The following is a 25,994-nucleotide window of genomic DNA, read 5'->3' as shown; positions in this document are numbered from 1 at the left end:
TTACCAGAGAAACAGTAGATATGATTTTATTTTACTTCATCAGTAGTAGTTTGTCTGAATTTATTTTGTGTATTGCAAGAACAATTGCATTTGTTCTTAATGCAATTAAATTTATCCACAGTTCATAGGGGTTTCAACTGAATTTGGAAATTGCTGCAATTTTTTTCTGAAACTTTCAGTACTGCAGAAGAGTCTACTTACATCATAAGTTTCATATGTAAAGGATGAGTTTCCCTGCAAACATCCCTAAACAACCCAAATCTGTAGGATATGCTTCTGCTTCATTTTTTTAAATATTTTGTTTAAACAAACAAAATTATTTTCAGATTTCACTGTTTCCTGTTTTATTTTATGGCAAGAGTTAAGAGTTTATGTTGATAATCAGTCCACAAAATGTCAGATGAGTCATTGAAATACTGGACTGAGAAAATCTGCACAATTCATGGCTACTTAGGTATGCGAATGTAAGAAAAGAAACAAGAAAAGCTCAGACTGTAGGCTGAGACAATAAAGTAGCTGATGCTTTATTAAAGCAAGATCAAAAAGTACCGTGGAGTACTTCTAAAGAAATATTTTGAACATAATGAATTTAAGTTAATAAGAACAAGAACTTAACAAGAATAAGCAAGAAATGAGTTAATATAGTAGCTAATAGCTATAGTAGTGCATAGCTATAATATAAGCTATGCATAGTTATATATACTATATACATATGCTAAAAATACTTTGCTGTATATATCCATATATAGCTTATAGTTTACTGTCTTATAGTATAAGTTAATAGCAAGAACCCCTACTGGAGTGGGAACTGGAGAAACAGACAGCATATGGCTTTGGAGGGGAAGGAAACAAGTCAGGAATTACAGGTCGAAAAGTGTGGGGCAGATGCAGCTGTGATACAGATGAGGGACAGCATTGTGTTCTTGGGTAACACAGAATATTCCTCAGCCTTGATAAAGTTAATGAGGTTTCTCTCTGTCTCTGCTCTTCCTCCTGGTGAATCAACTCTTCAGCAGATCTGAGAGCCTGTAGTGCTGAAGTAGCAGTTAAGTCCTCGAGAACAGGTTAAGTAAGCCAGAGGTGAAAGAAAATTGGATTTATGTTGACTTATAGATCATGATATATAAAAAGATGGTGTTAAAAATAAAGGAAATTCATAACTAAACAGTTGTTTAACTCCTTCCTATATATTAGAAGGATGTTGGAATAGCAGATTTTATAATAGCAGATTCAGAACTCCTGGTAATCTCACAGAATCACTGAGGTTGGAAGGTGCCTCTGGAGATCATCTAGTCCAGCCCCTTGCACAAGCAGAGGCACCTAGACAATGTTGCCCAGGACCCTGTCCAAACAACTTTTGAACATCTCCAAGGAAGGAGGCTCTGCAACCCCTGTGGGAAACCTGTGCTAGTGCTCTGTTACCCTCATAGTAAAGAATTTTTTTCTCATAGTCAGACGGAACTTTCTGTATTTGAGTTTGTGCCCGTTGCCTCTCATCCTATCAGTGGGCATCCCTGAGAAGAGCCTTGCCCCATCTTCTTTACACCCTCCCTTCAGATATTTATACACACAGATATCTCAGTCTTCTCTTCTCCAGGCTAAACAGGCCCAGTTCTTGCAGTTTTTTCTCATAGGAGAGATGCTGCAGTCCTCTAATCATCTTAATAGCCCTTCACTGGTTTCACTCCAGGAGCTCCCTGTCTCTCTGGTACTGGCGAGCCCAGAATTGGACACGGTACTCCAGATGTGGTCTCATCAGGGCTGAGCAGAGGCGGGGGATCACCTCCCTTGACCTGCTGGCCACACTCTTCCTAATGCACCTCAGGATACCATTGGCCTTCATAGCCACAGGGCCACATTGCTGGCTCATAGTCAGATTGTCCACCAGGACCCCCAGATCTGTCTCTGCAGAGCTGCTTTCCAGCAGGTCAGCCCCTAACCTATACTGGTGCAAGAGGTTATTCCTCCCCAGATGCAGGACTCTGCATGAGGTTCCTCTCCACTCAGCTCTCCAGCCTGTCCAGGTCTCTCTGAATGGCAGCACAGCCCTCTGGTGTGTCAGCCACTCCTCCGAGTCTGGTATCATCAGCAAACTTGCTGTGGAGGCACTCTGTCCCCTCATCCAGGTCACTGATGAATAAGCTGAGAAGACTGGCCACAGTACTTACCCCTGGGGGACACCGCTAGCTATAAGCCTCCAACTGTACTTTGCACCACTGAGCAATCTTACATTTGAAATAATAAAGTAATATATTCCTTACTCAAAAGAAAAACTGTGGAAAAGTACTGTGACTTGAATATAACAATTTGAAAATAAAACAGTAATAATACATAACAGCGGTCCAAACAAGTGCCATTAGAGAGTATCAAAATATAACTCTAATTATTTTCTGTATATTTTTATTAAAATAGAAAGCAAGCAAGATATTAGCTCATTTTTATTTAACGATAAGAATCTACTAAAAGCCTTAAATAATAATGTATATAAGTTTATGGTTTTTTTGCTTTCTTAAATTTCAGATTGAAAAAATGCCCGAAAAGTTAAAAGCCCCTAAAGTACTTTAAAGCCAAAATGTTCTCAAAAACTGTTCTGCAAGGCAATAATCAGCCTATTTTAAAGTTCTCATTATTGTCTTTTTCTGTATGCTGTTGCTACTGTACCTACCAATTATTTTTTGTGCAGAAAATTCCCTTACCCTAGTCCTTACAGAGCCTTGCGTGTCCATGAGAAACCAAGCCATGTCCTGTTAACAGCGATCAGTCATAAATTTCCAAGAGGTACTTCAAGAAAAAGGGAGCAGTCTGTGCATTAGAGCAAGTTAGGGTGAGGATCCTATAGGTATCAAATTGCATGAGCAGCGTTAAGAGAAGTACTTGTGAGCGGTACAGGCAAGCCAGGTAGCAGACCTCATGTCAGTGGCAGGAGTTTTATCCAGACTCCACCTAGGCCCGGCTGGAAAGCACGGATCAGGACCCTGTTTCCCACCAAGAGCTGCATACAACGTGGCATTTTTCAGTGGCCCATCTATGATTGCACCCTATAACTCAGGCCCAGCCTCGCTGACAATAATTCTTTGGATTTCCCGTTTTGTTTGGCACTCTGAAATTTTCAGTTCAAAACAATTAAATTCAACCCTTGGAAATTTCCCCAAATCTGTTATTGCATTTCAGTGTACAGACCTTTAAAGAAGCATTGACTTACACAGTACAGTCAATCTGCTTAAAGAATTGGGGACTGAAGACATGACATGCTACTGTTAAAAAATAGCTTGTTTTTTAGTAATTTATTAAAGAACAGTTCATCCGTGTGAAATAGAAGTAAGTTCTCCAAAACTGCCAGTGTCAGTAAGACCTTCCCTGGAAAGACAAGCTGCTGAGTAAGGGCTGGTCATACAAGTTAAAGGCGCCTCAGGGAAACATAACGTAGACATTCAAGTTCCCTAATGGGGGGAAGAGGATGTTAGAGAAGATAATGTGTGAAATATACTGATTTAACCCAAGCATTTATTTTTACAATTTTTACTGTCCTACCTTTAAATAGCATCTGCATATGTTTAAAAATTTAGTCATTTTCCTGAAATGTTCTGCATTCTCTAGAAGTAAAGATGATCTTTTTAACCAAAACAAAAACCTAACATTTTTCTCCATGAATTACTTTATTAACAAATAGATAATATGTGTGGATGCAAAAAATGCTTATAAGTATGCAGAACTCAGAGAAGGAAGAGAACGATTAGGCTGTCAGCTATAAGTTGGTCCAAGGCAGATGTTAGAAAGACAACAGGCTTTAAACTGTATTTTAAATTTAATTATATACAAAAGCACATTAAAATCAAGCATTTAAAAGTTAGGAAATGCTTTATTTATGATGGCCTTGGCACACTTAATTTTATCCTTGCATGCTAACATCCTGCATGCTGAATGAGATAAAAGTCCTATAGAAAAGGTTATATTAGATCATGTAGCTATTGACTATATCAGGTTACATGCTCAGTACAATATAATTAAGGAGCTGGCATTTCTTCATTTACTGGGAGACATGCTTTGAAGCTAAATAGTATTTTAAATAGCATTTACTATTAAATAGTATTAATGTTATGTAAATACTATTAGTCACAATTTGCATATGATGCCGTATGATGTTACGTGGTTCTCTGCAACATTTCTTTGTAGCTCCTTGTAGTCTGCTGAACTTTAGCCCTTGAAAACAGAGGCACAGGTCAACTATGAAGTGATTATTAAGTGATCCTCCCCATCCATTTTGCTCAGAAATAACATTCCCTTGGGATGGGCAGAACAGGGCTGAGTTTTTCCGCATGCCACAGAGAGTTCTTCTTCCAAGTGGAGCATTAAGGGGAAAATGTGCTGGGAATGACCGATCCAGGGAGGTGGACGGGGGAAGCTGTCCTGCGCGCTGCTACCCCGGCGGTGTGGGGTGCGGGCAGGGGGCTGCTCCCAGTGGTTACTGCATCGCTTGGCCCCATGGCTGATGATTATTTCTGCAAGTGGCTTGAAGCTGCCCTTTGCCATGTATATGAGTAAAATGGGGGAAAAAAAAAAAAAAGATTTTTCCAAAGCTTATCTTCCTGCAAAACTTAAACTTTCCTAGAGCAGATATGAAACCTTGTCCTAGCTGGAAACAATTTCCTTTGACTAGTAGCAATATACTAGAATTTCTTGGAAAAGAAAACAAATAAACCACACAAATCTTTGAGAATGAAAAGTATTAGATAATATAATATAGAGGGTTGCTGCCAGCTCTTCCTGTCTGCAGTGAGCAATGGTAGACTTAACATGCATATTTACATAATAAATCATCTTAATGCTGCTTTTATTTTCCAGAAACATTAGTATAGGAGCCCAATTTTCTACTAAATACACAGTGAATAAATACCTTCACTCTAAGAACTAGCCAAATAACCATGCACTTGGTTGAATTCTAGCTATGTTTAGAAAAAATAGTTTTCATACCATTTTGATAACAAATTGGTATTCTTGAACACTACTTTATATACCTCTACAGAAGACCTTTCAGATTTACTTTCTTCTTTTGGAATAAATTATAACATGTTCAACAATAAAAGGCTATAATAAAATTTACAAAGTATGCTGTCCCCACACCACCTAATTTTCTGTTCTCTGATGCTCATAGCTAGATAGTATTGATGCAGCACCAAACCCTGTATAAATTTTAATAGTGAAATCAGTGTAAATCAGGACAGTACTTCACTGTAGGCTGTCATCTTACTGTGCTATGTCTGCTCTACTTACAGCTCTGTTTCTGCATGTGGGCACAAGGGGATCCTGTGTTCTACAAAACTCATTAGCCATAAAGAAGCTAAACTACTGCAGTACAATAGATCTGTTAATCAAGCAAGATCAATCTACTAATAGCTGAATTTTCTGTTTCCTAACAAACTAATGGGAAGTTAGTTCCCAGATCTAACTCTGTCCCTGAGTTGAGGGGCACTAGGTATATGACACAATACAAGGCTAGGACTCTGATGTAGTTCAGGCAAGGACCCACATAAAAATCTTGATAATGGAGCAAGAATTTTCATTTTAATATCATTTCCCATTTATCACAGTTCTCTTAAGGTAGCTTTAGAGAAGACGAAGTGAGTGTGCCAGGACGCCACCTTGGCGTGCCTTGCCATCCTGCGCACGGGTGCTTTGTGGCAGCCCTGCTCAGAAGGTGCCCCAGGCACGTGGGGCCAACTAAGAATGACATTTATTGAAACCTGAGCCCAGATAGATAAGTTCCCTCAGATATAGATTTACTGAGGTTTTCAACAAGACTTTCAGTTTCACCTGAATTGTTTTTGGCAGTGTCGCAACTGAATAACAATTGCATCAACTTATATACATTAACATTTATGCATTTGCTTTAATTATTATTTAAACTGATGCATAATAAACAAATCCATTAATGTTACACAGTCGGCTTAAATACATTCTGGGAGTCTTCATAGGGAAATTATTTGTGTATGTTGGTACAGACCCATGGGAAACTTAGACAGGTAGTCTGGCAGAGAAGCAAGGAGAAACTGTATAATGCTGCCAGCCTTTGAAGAAGCCGGTTCAGGCAGTGATATCCAATAATGCAGCCAATAATGTCTAAGAAAGGCAGGTTGTTTGGATCCGACTCAATGGTAATATTATCATGATTTCCTCTGGCTAGAATTTATTTCTTTCCCTATGCTGAGCAATGGAATAGAAATCCTCAAATCCATTTTTAAAATAGCTAAACATGGCCTGTCTTTTCTCTATTAGACCGACCTAATATCAAAAATGAGTGTGAAAAATGCTTTTTGACTTTGAGAAATTACTAAGTGACAATTCACACAGACTTCAGAATTTAATTTTTCTAATAGAGCTTTTTAATCCTTAAGTTTCCATTTTATATTTAAGACTAATTAGAACTAATTGGAAAATCAGTTGGAGGATTGGGGCTTTGAAATTTTCTCATTTCCATCAATTTTCCTGACAAACTACCTAGCTTACTTGTCAACTCCAAAAACTAATAATTAAAACCCTTGTACCTAAGAGAAACCCAATAGCTGAGAAAAAGAAAATTAACTTGATATAAAGCTGAACAAAAGATGAAGAATATGGTTTCAGTTTTTCTCCCAATATAATTATATTTACTTTTTAATATTTGAAGGATTTCAAATACATTGGATAAACCTAAACAAGAAATCTAATCATGTCCATTATGATTCCTCAGTTGATGGGAGAGGATAAGACATAATTTAAGCATGAAATTGGAGTTGGAATTTACTACCTAACTCTGAATTTCATTTGCAGGCCTTGGAAAGTGAGTTTGTATCATGTCAGCTTCATCAGTGGATTGACCTTATATTTGGCTACAAGCAACGAGGACCAGAAGCAGTGCGTGCACTCAATGTTTTCCACTACCTAACGTATGAAGGCTCTGTGAACCTGGACAGTATCACTGATCCTGTCCTCAGGGAGGTAGGTGTTTACTGCTGTTTCATTCTAAAAACTGCTGTCATCTCATAAGATTTGGTACTTTTTCCATCTTTCATGCCTGAAAAAATTGTAGTATGTGATTTGATTCAGAACTTAAGCCCTAGATGACTTCAGAAATACTAATAAGCTAGCAGTAAAACAGATATCCCACGATATTTTGTTTGCTTGAAATTATGAATATATTTAATGTTCAACTATGATATGGGAAATTGCAGTGGAATGTATATTCTGTAATATATCTTCTATTGCATTTTATAATTTACTTTTAATGAATTCACTTTGTAGAACTGAAAAACTGAAATGAGAAGTTATATCATAGTCATAGGAAAAGATTCTAACCTTTTTAATCAGAAAATGTAGGAGAGATTGTGTATCTGAATTAGAATAGAAATGGAAAAGATGGAAAATAAGTGATTCAATTACTTTGGTGTTAATTATGTAAAGTATAATCACAATGTCAATAAAATGGAAAATTTTAACTAATTGTTGGAATTGTGTGCATACAAATATATATGTTTGCGTATATATATGTGTATAATATTTATATATGCATACATATACAAATATGTTTTAAATTTTATGAGTAAGTGTCAAGAAAATTCTACTAACTATCCTGCTGGCTGTTTTATTTCAATCACATTATTTGTTTTTAGTAAGACTATTAATTTGAATAATTATTTCTGTAATATCATCCATTCATTGGATAAAACAGTTGAAATTAGATGAAAAGTGTGAAGAAGCAACAGCTGCTAGATGAGTACTGCTGTGATGAAGCTGTACACACAATCTTCCATTCCCCCAGATAGCTACCATCTGCTGTATGCAAAACAGTAATAATTTATACATTGCCAGGCAATGGGTTATTGTTTGTTTGTTTGTTTTTAAACCTTGGAGATGTGAATCTACAGATTTTAAAGATGTAGATTCTAAAAAGCATTTGTATCCAGCTAGATATTGGGTTTTGTCATGTTTTTTACTGTGCATCTTCCTGCATTTTATGCCTTATTAGGGGCAGAAGAACCAAAAAAAATCAGAGCAGGAGACTGTTATGGCTGGAAGTTCACAACACGCACTATAAAGCTTATATTTTGTAAACAGTTAGCACTTGCTTGTTTTTAAAAATGAGATAAATTGCATTGATCCTAGTGACTCAAAAGTTTAATGTAAACATCTAGGTAATTGTTTTCTGAATTTAAAGACTCTGAGGTGGAGAAGAGTCAATAAGGTACAAAACTGTGTACACAACGGAACGTTGTTTTTTAAAGTACAAAACAGGTGTCAACAACCATGAATACAAGGGATTTACATGGCTTAAGGTCCTGATTTGCATGGGCAGACTCCTGTCTTGACTCTAAAAGTCTGCTCCCACAGGGCAGCATGTAGGAGTGAGGCCTATCTGTCTATCTGTGCACCTTATTTAACATCTTATGACATGATGAGGCTCTTCAGCTCTCCTGTGGCTCTACTTACATTCATAACTTGTCATCAGAAATTTCAAGAAATGTATGGAGATGTTTTTGTTCACGCACTTGTACATCTAGCCCATACCCTGTCAATAGCATGTAAACCTCTTATGCTTTTAGTTGTGCTGTATAAACTTCTAAAAGAACAATTTTATCTTCATTTCTACAAGTTAGATTAGTAAATAAAATTCATTTTTAATGATGAGAAGACAAAATGTCTAGCAAAAAATGGATTTTCTTAATTTTTGTTATAGAGACATTTATAAAATTGTATGTTTTCGTATAGAAATAATGTACCTTCTCCTCCAAGGGAGTTCAACATTTGTGGTTTATGGTTTGGTATAAACAGGTTTTAAAAAATACTTTTTAATCATATTTTGTTGTAAGATCAGATCTTACAACATGATTGTATATTCATAGGCAGGTTTAGAGCCTTCTTCATTTCTCTGAACTATATTTATGAAACTAGCAGACATTCTCTGGCAGTAGTGAAGCACTTGACATCTAGACGATCTAGAAGATCAGATATTTGGATGCCACGTTTCTGTTGTATTCTGTGCTATTTAACCTGTTTTGTTTGCATAATTTTTGTTTTCTTCTTGCCTGTACCAGATATTCCAGAATATAAATAATACGCAAAAATAAGAAAAAATCTGTGAAGACCACTTAAAAATACAGAAATGTCAATATAGGCATGCCAGCAGCTTTAAAAATAATGACTATGATTGTTCAGTATGTTTTACTGTGGGAGGTGTTGGTGTCTGATATTTTAACTTGGTAACACTGTGACTTAAAATGAGTTGAACATTGCAGCTATCCAGGAAAACTTGTATCTCAACATTAAAATACTCCTGATACTTATTTTCTAAATAGACTGAAACATATATTGAATGTTCTCCATAAGTGATTATGGAATAAGCAAATCAATACAACTTTATCAGTAGAAGCCACTATCAAACCAATGAACTCAAGTAAGTTGGTAACCTCCTCAAACTGTGGCTGTAACTAATTTCATACTGAGCTGAGTCCCAGCAGAACCTGTCAAATGAAATAAGGCTCCAGGACTTACTGAAACACATCATTTAAAAATGCATATCCCGGTGGCCTATTTACACTATTCCATGGCTTTTTTTTTGCTTCCACCCGTTCCTTGACCTCCTCACTTAAACACAGGGGAAAATACTGTTAGCTTTCTGTTAAGAGTGGTGTAAGGGTAACTTCAGTAGCTCTCTGTCTGATACAAAAGTATTTTCATGATGGGATAGTTCATCCCTTCCATTAGTTACTTCTTTCTCATGTGTAGAAGCTGCGCAGGGAGCCCCTTGGGAACTATTTTCCATCTAACACTGGAAAAATGTCCTGTGCATTTTCCCTTTTTCCTGTTCATACCTATATGAGAATCACTCTGGCCTTCTGGAGTAATCCCTTCATTTCTTATTTTGCAGTTTTGCAAAGGGTAAAACTAGAATGCTGTAATAGCTTTATATTTTAGGTTACCAGAGTGCATAAAATCAGATGTATCTGTCCCTGTAATAGGGCTTATGGAACTTAAGAATTGCATTAGATGGATATACTGATATATGAAATACTTTTATTTCATTTAAACATACTGATTTTGATATTTCAAACAACTTTGTGATTTTCTGATACCACAAAACTATGTAATCACCTTAATATATTTCTAATAGTGATGAAATCAGAATGAAAGTCGTGACTTATTGTACAGAATATCATAATTTTGTTTAGATTATTTCTGATTAGAAATTTGGAAGCTCTTCAATTCTATCAGTTCTGCTGGCTTCTTATTCTGCACATTGCAAAATGCAAAGAATAAACATTTTTCAGCCCCCACATTAATTATTTTTTTTTGTTTTCCATTCCACTTTCTTTGTCCCCGCTTATACATCTGTTGGTTTTGAAGAAAAAGCAGTCAGGTGAAAACTAAAATTTGAAGAACAGCTTAAGGATATTGATTCATTCTTACTTGACAGGTGAAATCATGACTGCAGCACTAACCACAGCAATTACAGCATTAAAATGTCAAGAAATTAGAGGTCAGAATAACAGATAATTTTCTTCCTTTTGTCAGATTAAAAATTGACATTCTTTGACAGCACAGGATCTCTGGTTGAGAAAATTATGACAGCTTAACTCATCTTGTACTTGTAAAGCAGTAATTGATAATGAACTTTACCATGACAGTCTTCTCCTGTGGAGAAACATGACAGAACATCCCTGGTACAAAGCCTGTATCTCTTTTTAATATGTAAACAGTAGTTATGTTGGACATTAGATGTTATTTGGAATTGTCTTTACTGTTAGTTTACATCATAATCCAAATCTTTTCCACTACACAGATTCAGCTGACTTCAGAGGGTTGAAGCTAGAAGTGCTGATGTATAAAGACCAATATCTGAAACATGGTCTGCTACGATACTCCTGTATTATTGGCTCATTTCTTCAGGAAAATATAATTCCATACACTGATCAACAGATACTCTTCTGACTTAATTCCCCCAAGTTAGCTAAAGATTTTAGGAGGCTTTTTCCCCCAATTTCTACTTATCCAGCATCCAGACACCTCAAAATTTGGATATTCAAAGTCATTGAATAGTCTTTTTTTAAGTTAAGAACTTGTTTTTGCATGTGCAAAGTGTTGTGGCTGCAGAGGGAATGGCATAGTTATACTGTTTGTTAGAAAACCAGCAGAAGAGCTAAAATTATTTTTAGTACTGCCTTGTACATTAGACTGAAAATAATTAAGTGGGAATGCTCAGTCAGGTTATAATCAATTAATCATATGTAACACTGAGAGCACATTTTGTCTTTAGTCTCACAGAAAAGTAATATTTCAGATTCTCTGTAGTTTAAAATTTGTGCTGGTTTCCTGTCCATGTTTTTAGACGTTCAACTTGCTTGTGATAAGAAATGTTTCAAAAAAACCAAGTGGCACATTACGTTACGCAGTTATTGGTTTGCACTGTACTTGAAGGTAACTTTTCGATTGCCCTTGTGCTCGCTGTTGGTTGCAAACCCGGCGAGGCCGTGCAGTGCGGTGGCTCCGCCGCGCGTGCGCCGCCCGCTCAACCGAAGCTGGCATCCGCGCCGCTCCGACAGGAATTATCCGTGTGCAGAAGAGCCAGGCAGTGGGAAGCTACTGGGCGCAGGTACTTGTTCTGAACAGCCACCTGTCAAAATACCTGAGCGTACTTGCAACTCGCACAGCAAATCGAAAAATGATTAAAATTGCTAGTGTTTGACAGTCAGGTGCTGTGCCCGTAAAGTAATCCTAGTAGGATGGTTTTGCTGGCAGCAAACAAAGCATATGGCCTATGCAATATTTATTTCTTTGGTTGGGACTTGATATTTAGCATATTTAAATGGTTTGAAAAGTCATAATGATGTGGTAGTCTTGCAGTGCTTTTCAGTTACCCGCATTTCTGGGTTTTATTTTTCCTATTATATTTTCTTCTGTTATCTCTTTCTTTGATCTGACAGGAATAACAAAGCATCCCTCTGGATCTGCTATAGTGAAATATGCCCACAGGAAGCAGAGCAGATCGCATCAGTTTTCACTTTTTTTTTTTTTTTTCCTCCCCCTTCTTGCTGAAACACTCTTTGCTACTACAGAGGGCTGACATGATAGGGCTGTCAAGAGTCAGCACGATAGATACATCTTTAACAAAGGGAGCGGGAATGCTAGCCTTTCCCTGGTGGCTGAACCTGGAAAATTTATGAGGAAAAAATTAACATGCTATCCTAATAGCACTATATAACACTTTCAAGGTAGTGCAAGCCCTTGTGACCATGTGCTTGTTCTTGCTCAGAATTATTCCTTATCTATTCTTATTTCATTTTTAACTTGTTAGATCTTTTTTTTCCGTTTTTTTTCTTTCTGTGCTCTGTTTCTTTGATGTGACAGGAAAATCAAAACCACCCCTATGGATCTGCTTGATTGAATTGTACCCACAGCACTGGCCACCTCCCTGTTTGGTTGGGCTTAATTGCCTCCATACAAGGGATGGGCTCAGCTTCCTCCCCAGGAGCAGCGTTGTTAGACATGGATATGGAGAGCTGTGAAATAATGAGGAAACTGCAAATAGTATTGATATCCTCTTCGTTCTAAATTAACTGAAGGAATTTTTTCAGCAAAAAGAGTTATTCAAGAAAAAGCCCTAGTCAAAATGGAAATTATTTGCTTATATGCTAAGGGCTCTTTTCTTCTTTGAGAAATGTATACACAGATTATGTTGATTTTTGTCAAGAACTCTACTGCTAGATGTTTTCCAGGCATACAGAATAGACATTTTTATTTTTTTCTGAATTTATACTCAGTTTCTTAGAAAAATACCTCAGTTAGTTTACAGTACTTTTGTTTGCCTGGGAGTATATTCTGTATGTGTGAAGAGATTATCAACAGAAAACTAAATGGATTCTTACATTTCACTCTGGGAGTGTCTGGGTGTATAATCAATTTTATATCTTCCCAGACTGAGTTTCAGACTCAGTCTCCTCTCCTGTTAATGGAAAGAGAAGACCCTTTATTTGCAGTTACTTTGTTTTGATAGCTCTCTGTAGATCAAAAAGGGAATTATGGACATTTTTTTGACGGTAAGATGCTCATTTCTGTAGGTAAAGATTCTTACAGAGGGCAGTGAATACAGAAGGAGACACCTTGAATGAGAATATTCAATATAAAATTAGAATAAATTGCATCAGGCCAATTACCGCACAGTAGTTGCTGCCTATATAGGCTTTTATTTTGAAGATAATGTGGGCTATTTTACTTGTTTCTCATTCAAGGGAAAGGGCATTCTGAAGGTGTTTGCTGTAGGATAGCTGAAACATTTTGCCTGTTCTTCCTGTTTTACTGCAGACTAACTTTCTGTGAGCCCCTACCCTAAGTAAGACAAGCTGTTTACAACAGGGAATCAGAATTCAGGAGGGAAAGCATCCTTATACCTTCGTTAAAAACTAAATACAAAGTTAATGTCATAATGTCTCCAGTTAATTAATGTATTAGGGGTTGTCAGGTAGAAAATAGGGAATATTTTAATGGATAGAAATGCTGATCTGATTTTGGTGTAATTCCTGTATCATGCTATTATATGTTTATAAGAATTCAGAATTTTTGCGTGGTCACGAACATACACAGTTCCCTGAAGTTTAACAAACTGTGGCTCACAGGTGCTTTTTTGTTTGATTCAAAACGGCTTATGAGGTGTGAGATTTATTTATTATTCATGATATTTCTGATTAAAAAGTTTGCCATCCAGGCAGACCTAAGCACTGCCACATGACATGAATGACCAGTTGTGAAGAGCTGCAGATAACTTAGCCAAGTCTTCCTCCAAGCTGTTTGATAAATATTTCAGATAATTAATTCATCAAAGGAATAGTAGGATGAGTTTGTGAATGATTCATAGCCCAGAAGATGTCTCAATCTACTCTGAGTGTTATTTGGAATAAATTGTTTGACCGGGTCTCATACAGGTTTTAGATGCTTCATATACATTTTTGACGGAACAATCCAGAGTGTTACCCAAAGTGAGCTTAATATTTTGACCTTATAAAATGCTCATCATTAGCCACAACTAGTCCATTTTATTACAGGAATATGAAAAATATAAGTCTTGTGTGTGAATATTTCCTCTTTAGTGTCTTTCTTTTCTTTTTCCCCATATGGCTGACAGGTACTAATTACTGTTTTTTTGAAAATAGCAAGAAGCATTTTAACACCCACCTAAAAGTAATATTTTGTGTGAGTGAGAGATGGAGTGAAAATTACTGCTGCTGAATGTAACAGAAATAGCTAGAAGGGGCTTCTTTTTCTCCTATTAGCACAGATTTCAGTTATATTACATTGTCATTACCTCAGCATAAATTCACTATTATTCAAAACATTCCACATACATCGGTTTATTGAAACAGATATTACTCAGTATAAGTATCTAGTCATTCAGTTAAAAAGATGCAAAGTGGAGCTTTCTAAATGTTTTAAACATATTGATAATGTGCGTCTTTAATGCCACGTTGAAGCCTGTGTACAGTATATCTATATTATTGTTTTCAATTTATGTCAAGAGCAAAGTGAAATTTTGAAGAATGTGTTCTGGGAAATAATCCAAACATCATTATTTCTTTATAAGCTAAACTCTCTGAAAATAACTGAGGACATTTATTTTAAAGCTAGCAGCATAACCTGTTTCCAAAAGGAAATTCGCCACGGCCTCCGAAGTCCTGCATGCGGCTCGCCTCTCCTTCCGTGCGTTTTGCCTGCTGCCCTGTCAGTCCCGTTTCAGCTTTGAGTTTTGAAGGTTTGCCTGTTTTCTGAGATAGTTTGCCTGTCCTGCAGTGGATAAGTTGAAGGCTGGCAGATGTTTGGAGCCTCATCATTACCACTAAATTTGCAGGAACGAGTATGTGCTTTGCAAATCTCCGGGCACCTTCTTAGGGATGGCTACAAGCCAGAGGGCTTGTGAGAGGAAGATGAGGCTGAGAGTACAGAGACAATCCGGCATTTGCTTTCCATTCAGTATACCTGCAGTAAGTATTCGTAAGGCAAAATGTCATATCTTCATTACAGTTTTTTGTCACAAAAATGAGAGGAAAAAAAAAAAAAAGAAAAATTGTAATATAAGATCATTACATTCTTAACCTAATGCATTTTATTTTGTTAGCAAGGACAGATTTTACTTGTGAGTTGTGCTCTTATTTTTTGACAGCGTAGCAGAAGTTGAATGCAAGCTCACATTTTAACTTTTTATAATTTTGTTTTTATAAAACAAATAAAGAATGAAATGTGGATATCATATACTTCAATTTACTGAGTCTGTTCTGCATTCCAAACATTAAAAAATGTTTTCAGTGATCATGTTTTATTTCAATAATAAACCAGAAGAAAAAAGGTCACAGCTAAAATACATTCTTTAATGATTAAGTACCCTTTCCTCTTTAATTACTGCAAGATTTCAGAAGGCCTGTTCTGTTGTTGCTTCTCTGTTTTCCTGCTTTTCTTTTGTTTTTTTGTTTTTTTTTCCCCTACAGGGTATGTTCTTAATTGTAAAATAAGTAGAAATAAATATGTTATGTATTTTCTCTGTAATGGCTTTTTGAAACGTGCAAGTTATCCTTCTTCTGGCAGTGGAGATTGGAGATTACTCATTAGTTTAGCTATTAGTAATATTTATTTTCCACTAAAATAATAATCTCTAGACCTGATTCTATACCTTCATTTATTTTTCTACATCAGGAGACTGCAGTGTCCCAGTAGTTCAAAAGATTACTTGCTTATCATCATCTAACTGTTGTCAGCTACTGGCCAAATTGCTGTGAGATATGAACATCGCTAATAGACCCTCTTTTTCTCATGTTTTGGCTGAACTTCCTCTTGAACACTGTATCCTATTCTAGGTGCTGTTTTACTAGAAAGTTTTGAGAGTTCAGAAAAGAGCATTCTAATGATGGGAAGATAGAGAATGATTTACGAGCAGAATTTCAAGAGCTGACAAGAAATAACGGAGTGAAAGGAGACATGTAGCAGAAATCCAGGAATATGGAGGGTTGTTCATGCCCATCGAGATAGGGAAATTATTTGGTCTGGTACCAGATTAACTAGCAGTTACAGGATCAGATTCAGAAAGAAAAATTTAGGCTTAATGTCAGCAGAAATTTCCTACAGTCTATATGCTGTTAGACTGTATAAATCTTTTAAGAGAACTTTTAGAAGCCGCATTGCATGGGTCATTTTAAAGTAGAATGGGTAAACACTAGAAAATACATTGTCAGGATGAATGTGCACTACAAGGCAGATAGAAAAACTGAGACTTTTCCATCTGTATCTTTTATTCTATGTTCTATTAAGGAAATAGCCATGAGCAAACACAAACCCCTCTACTTTGACAGTAATTCAGCATCAGTCTGTGCCTATTATTTTTTACGTTTACTTCCATCATAAACCACAGCATCTTTTTATTTCAGGATTCTCTCTATCATTTGTCAGATTTTGACAAATTAATATTTTCTCTAGGAATTTGTTTTTAAAAATGGTATATTACGGGTGGAAATTTTTCCATAGTGTCAGATAAGCATTTTAAAGTTCTTTGTTGTTCAATTCCCTCTGCTTGGAAAATTGAATATTTGGTCCTCTACTGACTTAAATAGATTCAGTCATTAGGTAGGTGAAAAATATGTGGTCAGTGTATGTGCTGAGCAGCTACCTTGTATAGATTACTATCCAGAGCTTTAGTTTACTGTACTTCCTGCAACCAAAGCAAATAGCGTGTAGTTGTAATTTAAGCCAAGTGGTAGTAATTAAATACTAAATAGCCTAAATATTCACCTTCTTCCTTTCTTATTTCTTGTATTGTCAATTTTTGTCAGAGTTTTGCCTAAAATATATAAAAATGTAATAGTTTTACAGTACTACAATAATAGTTTTACAGTAAAGAACAAAGTTTATCAATGCAAATGTATATGAGAATTTCCTAAGATAGAAGAAGGACAGTATTCAGGAGGGAAATGTAGACTGAAAAGAAGAGAAGTAGGACTAAGGAAATAATGTGAGGCATTTTTTTTAGGAAAAGAGAAAAATTCAGTTGATAGATAAGAAAAGAGGTGGAGAGATTTAAGAACTTTTATGTTTTAAAAAGTCATTTTCTTCCCAAATACACTTGTCATGCAGAAACTTTACTTTTATGGTTGATTTTAAAGTATTTAACTGTGAATTTTTAAAGCTCACAATTCAGCTTTTAAAATAAAAAGCATAGTTAAAACCAGCTGTACGCTTGTACTGTTAAAGCTCTTAGGCACTACAAAAAAAAAAATAATTAGAAAAGAGTGGGTGAAGTTTCAAAGTTTCAGTGAAACCTCCTGCTGATATTACTGTTGCATTTTTATGGATAGGATGGCTGTGCTGAAAGGCCTCTGTGCTCCTAAAAATGACAATTAAAAACATATACAGTGTCTTAAACAAAACCAAAGGCAAAAGGAGCTAATAAATAGTATTATACCTGATGTGGTGCCCAACAGATTCTCCCCTCTAATAGCATACAGTAAAATTTCACTAATGTGCAAGAAGCAGAGCCCTGTTCAGACGACATTCGCCTCCCTGAAAACCATGGGAAGTTGCCCAATGCTACTTCCTTGGCTCCACTCCCAATTACTCCCTAAAGCACTTAAAAAGTCTCCGGTGCTTGTTTGTTATTCTCGGCCCGGCTAGTTCTTCCCTTTGTTCCGACAGCCGCGCAGACACGGCAGAGCCCGGCGCTCTCTGCTTCCCTGACCTTTTGGCATTTGGTCATGCAGCTTGAAAGCCAGGGAGTCCTTCAGAAGCGTTCAGTCTCTCCCAGTCCCCTCAGAAATACCCCTGCCTTTTCTCACTGAATGCGCTGGGCTGTCGATCGCTGCGTGTGGAGGTAGGGTTGACCACTTCTGCTTTCCGAACCGGACTGCAGGGTAAGGAGGGACACACGCAGGAATTCCCGTTTTGTCCAGGTGAGGGATGATTCCATGTCTCTTTCCCCAGGAGTTCTTGATGAGCAGTAGATGCTTATTCTTTGCTCTGTCTCAATGGAGAGGAAAAAACAACAAAAGATTTTCAGAGTACCCTCGCTATTTTATAGCATTACTACTCCTGGACAGTATCTGGAGCTTTATGGTTTTAGGAGTGTAAAGGCATAATAATAACATTGTCTTCCCTGCTGCAGAATGAGTGCCTTCTGCTTTCAGCGCAGGGTTCTGGTCAGTACAAACAGTAATCACTGGGGCTTCAGTTTGAAAAGAATTTAAAAAATATTTTTAAATAAAAAGAAAACCAAAAAACTCTTGGATTTTCACCCAGAATAATTCCCTGCATGTATTATTTTAAAATTATTTTTAAATATAAAGAAAACCAAAAATATCTCTAATTTTCTCCCAGAATGATTCCCTGCATGTGTTTAACTGAACAAGCCAGAGTGAAGAGAAGGAGTAAGAATGAGGGATGAAGCGGGGGGGATGGAGCTGCATGGGAAGATGGACATTTACACAACTCTTGTCATCTTGCGGGGAGAGACAGGCCAAGGCGCAGCGGGAGCCTGAGAATCCAGGTGAACAACGAGATGGGAAATCAAGATAGAAAGGGTACCTGGGGCTCCTGACACAGAGGAGGAGGAAGGGAAAGGGCTGGGAGAGCATCCTGGGGAACCTCATAAAAGCAGCGCAGGGATTGCCATTGGAACAGCGAGCTCTTGCTGTGGTCATTAATGCAGAGAAACATTTGTGGTTTTCTGGGGCTTTCTGGGGCTTCTTAAGCATGACTTTTTGGGCCTTTTTCATTACTGTATTCATTGTGAGATTATATAATATAATCTAGTTAGGAATTTCTATACAAAAATGGCTTTTTTTAAAAAAAAATACTTCTGACTGTAAAATTTAGCACATTTCTAAATACATTAAGTGCTATTTTGAAAAATAGTACAGCTTTTTTTTTAGCCCAGCTCAACGGAAACTTCAGGCTTTCTGGCTGCTACTCACTGCTTCTCACATGTGGAAACAATTGTAGCATCCCAGACAGCAGCAGTGTTTTTTTAGAATGCCTGTAAATTTTAGTGCCTGCCAACTAAGGGATGCTAATGACAGTTTTCATATAAATTTTTTCTTCCTTTTCTTCCTCTTTTTAGACTTTGGAGGTCTTCAGTGATTCTAGTCAAAAGAGAAGCTACATTTAAAAATTCAGAGGATTTTTTTCTACTTTTACGCATATAGTTATTCAAGTAAATGTAATAGATGTCTCTCTAATTCAGAAAAAGCCTTAAATATAGTCTTTCATTATTGGAAAAGATGCATTTGGATTCCTAGGAGCCTTTTCAGTAAAGAATTTTTATATCAGAAATTTTCTCAGTTTTAACAAAATTAATTTTCCATCCCAAACATCTAAAAACATAAATTAATATTTCAGCACCCTGGGTTGTATTTCTTATGCAAAATAGAAAAATAAATTAGTTCAAAGAGGATATAATGCAGAGAAATAGGAATGCTTGACTTAAGAGCAAAAACTTCTAGGTAGAAGTGGCAAGAAGTGAGAGTTATGATGAACATAAGACTCCAGTACTAGAAAAAAAAATATAAATAAATAAAAGAGACAATGCAGGTGCGGATTGCTTCACAGGAAGTTTTGGTCGTAACAATAAGAACTTGAATTTCATGGAACTTGGAACCGAAGACAACCTATAGAAGAAAGAAGTAGTTTGAGCAGACTGGAAGATAATGTTCTGAACAAGCTCTTTTAAAGAACTAGGAGCGAGGACTTCTGCAACAGGAGGCATATTGAGGCAACAGAATTGGTTTGGTTTGGTTTGCAAATTCTGGATAGGACACATCTGCAATTCTGGATCTTGTGATACTTTGATTATCATCACATAAAGGAGAGCTCTAAAGGTGTAATAGCAACAAATTCTGTACTGCAGGTGTACATTTTTGTAATTTTCATTGCAGAATCAAGATGTCAAGGAGAAGCTGGTTCCATAGATTTAAACACCAGATGGGAAATATCTTAAGTGGCTTCTCACTCAACAAATCACATAGAGCTTTTGTCCATGTAGCCTTTTGAATGTAGCTATAAATATTGATGCTTGAATAATAAAAAGAGGATATGGAAGTGCTTCCTGACATGGGTACAGTTTGGGGGATGAGAAGTGATTTTTGTCAGTCACCTCAAATATTCATTATCCAATAAAAAGACCCCAATAATTACAATATTTTTAAAGGCAGTAAGGGAATGTCTTCAGAAAAGATAAAGTTACTCATCAGATTGAGAGGAATTTATGTTTCTAAGGTTATCTGTTGTGGAAAGGCTGTGCTTATGTGTAATAGGAAAATTATTTGAGGGCAATTATCAGTTATCTAAAAATAAAAAATTCTGATAGATCAAGTTTCAAAATCTTAACTGTTCTTGACATGAAGTTACATATTTAATGAATTATTGTATCATGCTATTACATCTCTCACAAAAGTAACTCAGCAGTAAAATCTTTTCAAATGTATGTACTCAGCAACTTAATGATCAAAGAACACAACGTTTTCTTTTATAAACTTAATACAGATTTGGGAGGACGATGACAGAGCAATGACTTCATTTGGCATGACATCAATGAACACACAAGAGTTTCAGTAAATGTTACCAGTCTGTATGGGACAGGAATTATTACAAACATCGGCATAAGAAATATAATAGGTCAACTGAAGAAAATAATGACATAAAACAAGAATAGTAGGGAAATTCTTTGTATGAAAGATGAAAAAAATTCAAATGGAATTGTAAACAAAAATATGTATGACTGCTCTCTTCCATTCCATGTTCAGAGGAATGCACAACGGTGACTCCACAAGCAATGGGATTCTTTCTCTCTGCCCTGAATACTGTCAGTCAGCAAGGAGGCAAATATACCAAAATTGCCCTGGGCTGAGAACAAAACCCATACTTTTAATTATTATCACCACTAACTATAAAAATAAAGTGACGAACTGAGCGGTGTGGGCTGAGGAGCCCGCATAACAACATAGACCTTGTCAGAGAAACTGAGAAGTAAAACCCTTCCTTCTGTAATGCATAACAGAGTTTGTTGTAGTTTTTAGTGTAATTTAATGATAGAATTTCATTGTATCAGTAGTAAACTCCATTATTCCAGGCACATTTGGAAGAGGAATATAGAGGAAATGTCTTTTTTCCCTTCTGACATAGTTAGGAAAAAAGGGGAGTATTTCATTCCTTGACGTACTCTTTTTTTAGTGTTAGGATGTTTTCCAAGCTTTTCAGGGGAATGGTCAACTTCTAAAGTGAAAAAAAGGAAGTATTTGTGCTCAGAACCTCCCAGAACCTTGCTACACATGAGAATATGCCTGAAAAGAGGGACAGACCAACTAAGTCTGCACAGGCTGTGCATAAAGATAGCCATCTTTATGTTTTTTTGACTTTACTTTCTCTGTTTCTGTTTGTGAGATATACTGAGTTTGTTTTTTTCATCTTTAACTAAATGCGTACTTTAGGGTTAAACAGGGAGAGTGTTTAAAAGATTTCTAGATTATAAACTATCAGGGACACGAATAGGAGAACTATAAAGGTAAAAGAAAAAAAAGAACTAGGTATCACAATTAGGTAATTGAATAACATAAATAATGTAATAAAGGTTAATACAGTAAATGTAAAATCCGAAAGGCAGTGCTCCAAGAGACAAGTAAGATCACTGGTGTGCCACATGCCTGTAAAAAGAGTGGGAGATCTTAGCTTTCACAGTCTCATTCCTTTTGTAGTACTATTTCCTTTCACAAGGCAATGAGAAAAACGTTCAGGGTGGCCTGACTCTTGGAGGAGGCTGAAGGTCAACTCTGAGCTGTTGGTCTTCTAATGGCAAACCATTTAATTGTACAGTGGATCCAACGAGATACCTCCTGTGAGAGGAAGGAGCTTAAGCTTGCCCCTCTCCATTGTTAAATTAATAAAGTAGTGACCTACAGAGAAAATCCATTTCTGGGCCCATCTTTCTGTCCCTTGAGTATCCTGATTAAATAACCGACTGTATCGAAGTCTCCAGACTGCTTGAGTCATTGCTTGTCTTTAAACTACAGCACTTCTTTCCTCCAAACATACAATAATAAAATGGAAATCAATATTCTTAACCTAACTTATCAAAAGTCCTGAAGATATTGATGCCATTTAACAGTTGTAGATGCAAATAAAAAAGCAATATCTCACACCATTAGTACAAAACAATAACATTTTCAAGCTGCTTATGCTACCCACCAAAGGGCTGTCAATCATGTTTGTTCTGAAGAAGGCAGTGCTGGGGGCTGTTAAGCATGCTGGCTGCATGTGCAGGAGAGCACATTAGGAATTCCTGTATTCACTTGAATAAAAAAATGAAATAAACTTTCACGAAAGGCAGATTTGAATGAATATCACTGTGTTGCATATTTCTGAAATGTGCATAGGCTCTGGTTCTTCACTGGGCTCCATCCCTGCACACAGGGGAAAAGGGATTGTAGAAAAACCTGAATGTGGTATGCTACAGGGGCAAATAGGTTTTAAAAGGCAGAATTGCTGATTACATACCAGTGATATGGGAATTAACAGCTAAAAGACAGTGTATAACAATGACAATATAACAATATAAAGAAGCCTGGATGATACATATTTTTGAAAGTTTAACTTATGGCAGTAGTCAGTGAAGATAAATAAAACAAAACCATGCATCAGGGTGGAAACATTTACATAAAAGTAAAAACATTGCTTTATTATCTCTAATGCTGTCCATTTTCAGAAATTTATTTCTTCCCTCCATGACACAAAGTACAAGTATTTCTATTTTTATCTTTCTTGTGTTATGTAGTCACCACAGGTGTCTCTAAGCAAACTAGGGGTTTCCAAATGTGATAGACCATTAATTTCTTCCTCTGTGATTTTACCTGCATCACTAAAGAACTAGCAAAAGAAAGAGTATATTAAAAAGAAATTGTTTCATGGTTTATACCTTTAGCAAAAGTATACCAAAGAGCAAAAGAAACCTTCGCTTTTGTGGTGTTTCAGAGAGTCAATTTTAGCATTTTCATTTAGATTATGTCTGCGCTTCTGAGGTGAATCTGCCAGTCATCCCTATTTGCCATGCATTGCACAGCAGTTTCAGAGCGTGTGAACTGGCTTCTAAGCTAACTGAATAAAAACGTGTGTTGCAAGGGTGCAGCTAACGCAGCTCGGTCGCTGGTGGGCATGCAGCCCACAGACTGCGCTAGAGTCAGCCTGGGGCAAAACCTTGACATTTATATGGTTTTCATGTGGGTTCCTCAGAGGCAGCTCTTCTGCTCTAGAGGTCTGCTCCTGTTGGGCTGCACTCTTTGCTACTGAAAACATTGCTTCTGAGCATTAAGAAATAGCCTTCTTCTCAAACCTAAAGAAACAGATTACCTACATTACTTAGTGACTGACTTGATTTGTATTTCTTTCAACCTGCTGAAAAACAGGAAAGAAATAATTTGGTAGACTGCCTTATGAGCGGAGCAGACACATTTGACTCCTATAAAATTTATAATAAAAAAATATATAAACTTATAATATGAACCTCTGTTCAGTATTTTTAAATGGCCAATATTAAGTGCTATGAAGTTGTATTTTTCATTGCATAAATGAGGATAGCTGAAATGAATGCATTTTAAACTTTGAATTGCCAGCAAGTCAGCAGATCTTTTTCTTCTCTTATTCTAACCTACCATTAGTAATAGGCTAAGACCCATTTTGTCTTTCTGCAACACATGATCATATCCTAACAAATACTCTCTGAAGTGTCTGGAGTACAAATCTCATTTTGTGTGTAGTAAAAACAGTAGGGAATCCCAAATCAGCCCACTAAATAGCTTTTTTGCAACACCTTATTAAGAAAGTGAAAACTAATATAATTGCTATTTTGCTGTTCCAAAAGCATTAAATCTGACAGCTACTGCTTTCCAACCTTATATTGGTTTTACATGAAGGGCATTTCAAGGTGAAATAGGAATAAAATTTACTAAAATACTTACTGAATGGACTAGAATGTGTGTTTCAGGTAGTGCTGTAGCACTTTGCACAGAGTAATCAAGATTTGATAGGAGAAAAGGAATTGATTAATTAGAAGGAATTTTTTAAGATTATTACACAAATCTAAAGTTCAATGATAAACAGTTCAGGAAAAAGATGTGATGTACATTTACCAGTTTTCAGATTAATTTCACATACAGCAATGGTCCCCTTATAAACAAATCAATGTATTACGTTGCTATTCACAGGTCTGTTCTGTCCCTGCTATTTATTTTGTGTCAAGTGATCTGATAGAGCACAACACTGGGAACACCCCTGGGCCAGTTGCTGTGTCTCTGTAGGCGTTTGTTTATCTCCTATGTAAGTTTGACAAGGTTTTTATATCCTTTGTAAGTATTTTGAGGTCTAGAGCAAAACAGTAGTTGTATTTATGCACAGCTGTGGTGTTGTGCAAACCCTGCTCTCAGTGCACGCAGTTGAATGCAGTTGCAGGTATTTGTATGAATATTTTTTCATGTTATCCAGTTTCCTTAAAACTTCCAAGAATTGTCATTTTTACAAATGGTAGTTTTGGAAGAAGAAGGTAACATTACTAATCATAGAGAGATTGGGAGCAGGGGAGTTGGTTTTAAAAGTGCAAGCCAGCACAAGTATTAAGTATTCCTGAGTATTGAGTTCTTGATTCTGCATTTGTTCTGATTATGGAAAGACTTGGCATTAACTAAAATGTTTTAAAATATAAGCACATAAAGTATGTAGGTGAGTTTTTACCGGGACATCTTCATCTGTAAAGTAACAGTTCCTTTTGACAGTTAGGTTTTAAGTGTCCATTCCTCATCATTTGAAAAATTCTGGTTTCTAATGGTATTCTGCTTCTCTCCCTCAACCCGTTACTGTCATAAATTGCCCTGAATTGGGAGGCAAAGCCAGTGAAGTTTATGCATACAGAATTTATAGCCAAACAATCACGATTTGCTAAGTCTGGACAACATGAAAGTGTATGTGTAAATTAGAATTGGGCTGCACTTAAAAAAATGTAATAATTCATTCCAGTGTGCCTGCAGGAAAACAGAAGTATCATTTATGAAAACACTGTAAAGGATGGTAAAGGGAGATCCATCTTTTGTTGTTGTTGTTCAGGACTGCTGCCAAATACAATTCACACTCTTATTTAACACAGAATTCTTCCAGAAATTAAAGGAATAACCTTGCTAATTATCTGGAAGAAAAAGATATCAAAATTACTTTCCTCAAAATGCTATTGCCAGATCTGTGTGGAAGCATACATACTGCAGTGCTTGATATTGTTGGTTTTAGTCTTTATTGTTTTAAAAATTGAATTCACAGACAAGGATAAGTACCTTCCCTCCCTTCCACCAAGAAAATCATTATAGAGTGGTGGACATAAAAGAAAATGTTATCTTTGATTTGATGTGAAGTTAATTTTTTCTTACATGAGTAGAGTCTGCATTAGTGAAGGTATCTGTATAGCAAGTAAAGAGATGCTATTTACCTGCTGGATAAATACAGATATATGCTGTAGGGATGTGTACATGTGTACACACATACACCCGCAAAGATAACACATTGGCTTTGTGTAAAATTACTTTTTGATTTTAAATACAAAAGCAACAGCATTTAAGGTGTAAAGGGGATGATGTTAATAAAAACTGAGTTGCTCACGAGTTCTCAAGAAACACTCTGTGGCTCGGAGAATAAAGTCCACTCTGAATTAGTCAATAAGGCAGAAATCACCAAAAGCAAAATAATTACATCATCAAACATTCTGGGGCTACAGTCCATGGAAACTCTGTCAGTGTTTTTAGTGGACTTTGCATTAAGTTTCTTTTTTTGTCAAATGTTTGTGCTGTTCCATTATATACCTGTCAATCTAGGGCATCAAAATTGGCAGACATTAGTGACCTGTTAGGAAATGTCTCTGTAACATCTGTTCTAGCATCTATGCTGTGAAATGGAGAAAAAACACAAATTGC

At 36.4% G+C, this 25,994-nt stretch overlaps 1 protein-coding gene across 2 annotated transcripts in view; it reads left to right on the top strand.

Moving 5' to 3' along the window:
* NBEA (neurobeachin) overlaps positions 1-25,994 on the top strand; it is a 519,777-nt gene that overhangs the window by 466,273 nt on the left and 27,510 nt on the right. For both annotated transcript variants that reach the window (XM_062567111.1, XM_062567112.1), the window contains one exon: positions 6,808-6,975. In XM_062567111.1, coding sequence (XP_062423095.1) covers positions 6,808-6,975 — 168 coding nt within the window. The remainder of the gene's footprint in view (positions 1-6,807; positions 6,976-25,994) is intronic.

This window comes from Rhea pennata, chromosome 1, assembly GCF_028389875.1.
Source record: "Rhea pennata isolate bPtePen1 chromosome 1, bPtePen1.pri, whole genome shotgun sequence".
Classification (NCBI taxonomy): Eukaryota; Metazoa; Chordata; class Aves; order Rheiformes; family Rheidae; genus Rhea; species Rhea pennata.
The sequence above is the reverse complement of the archived record's forward strand: the minus strand, read 5'-3'. Positions and strand labels throughout refer to the sequence as shown.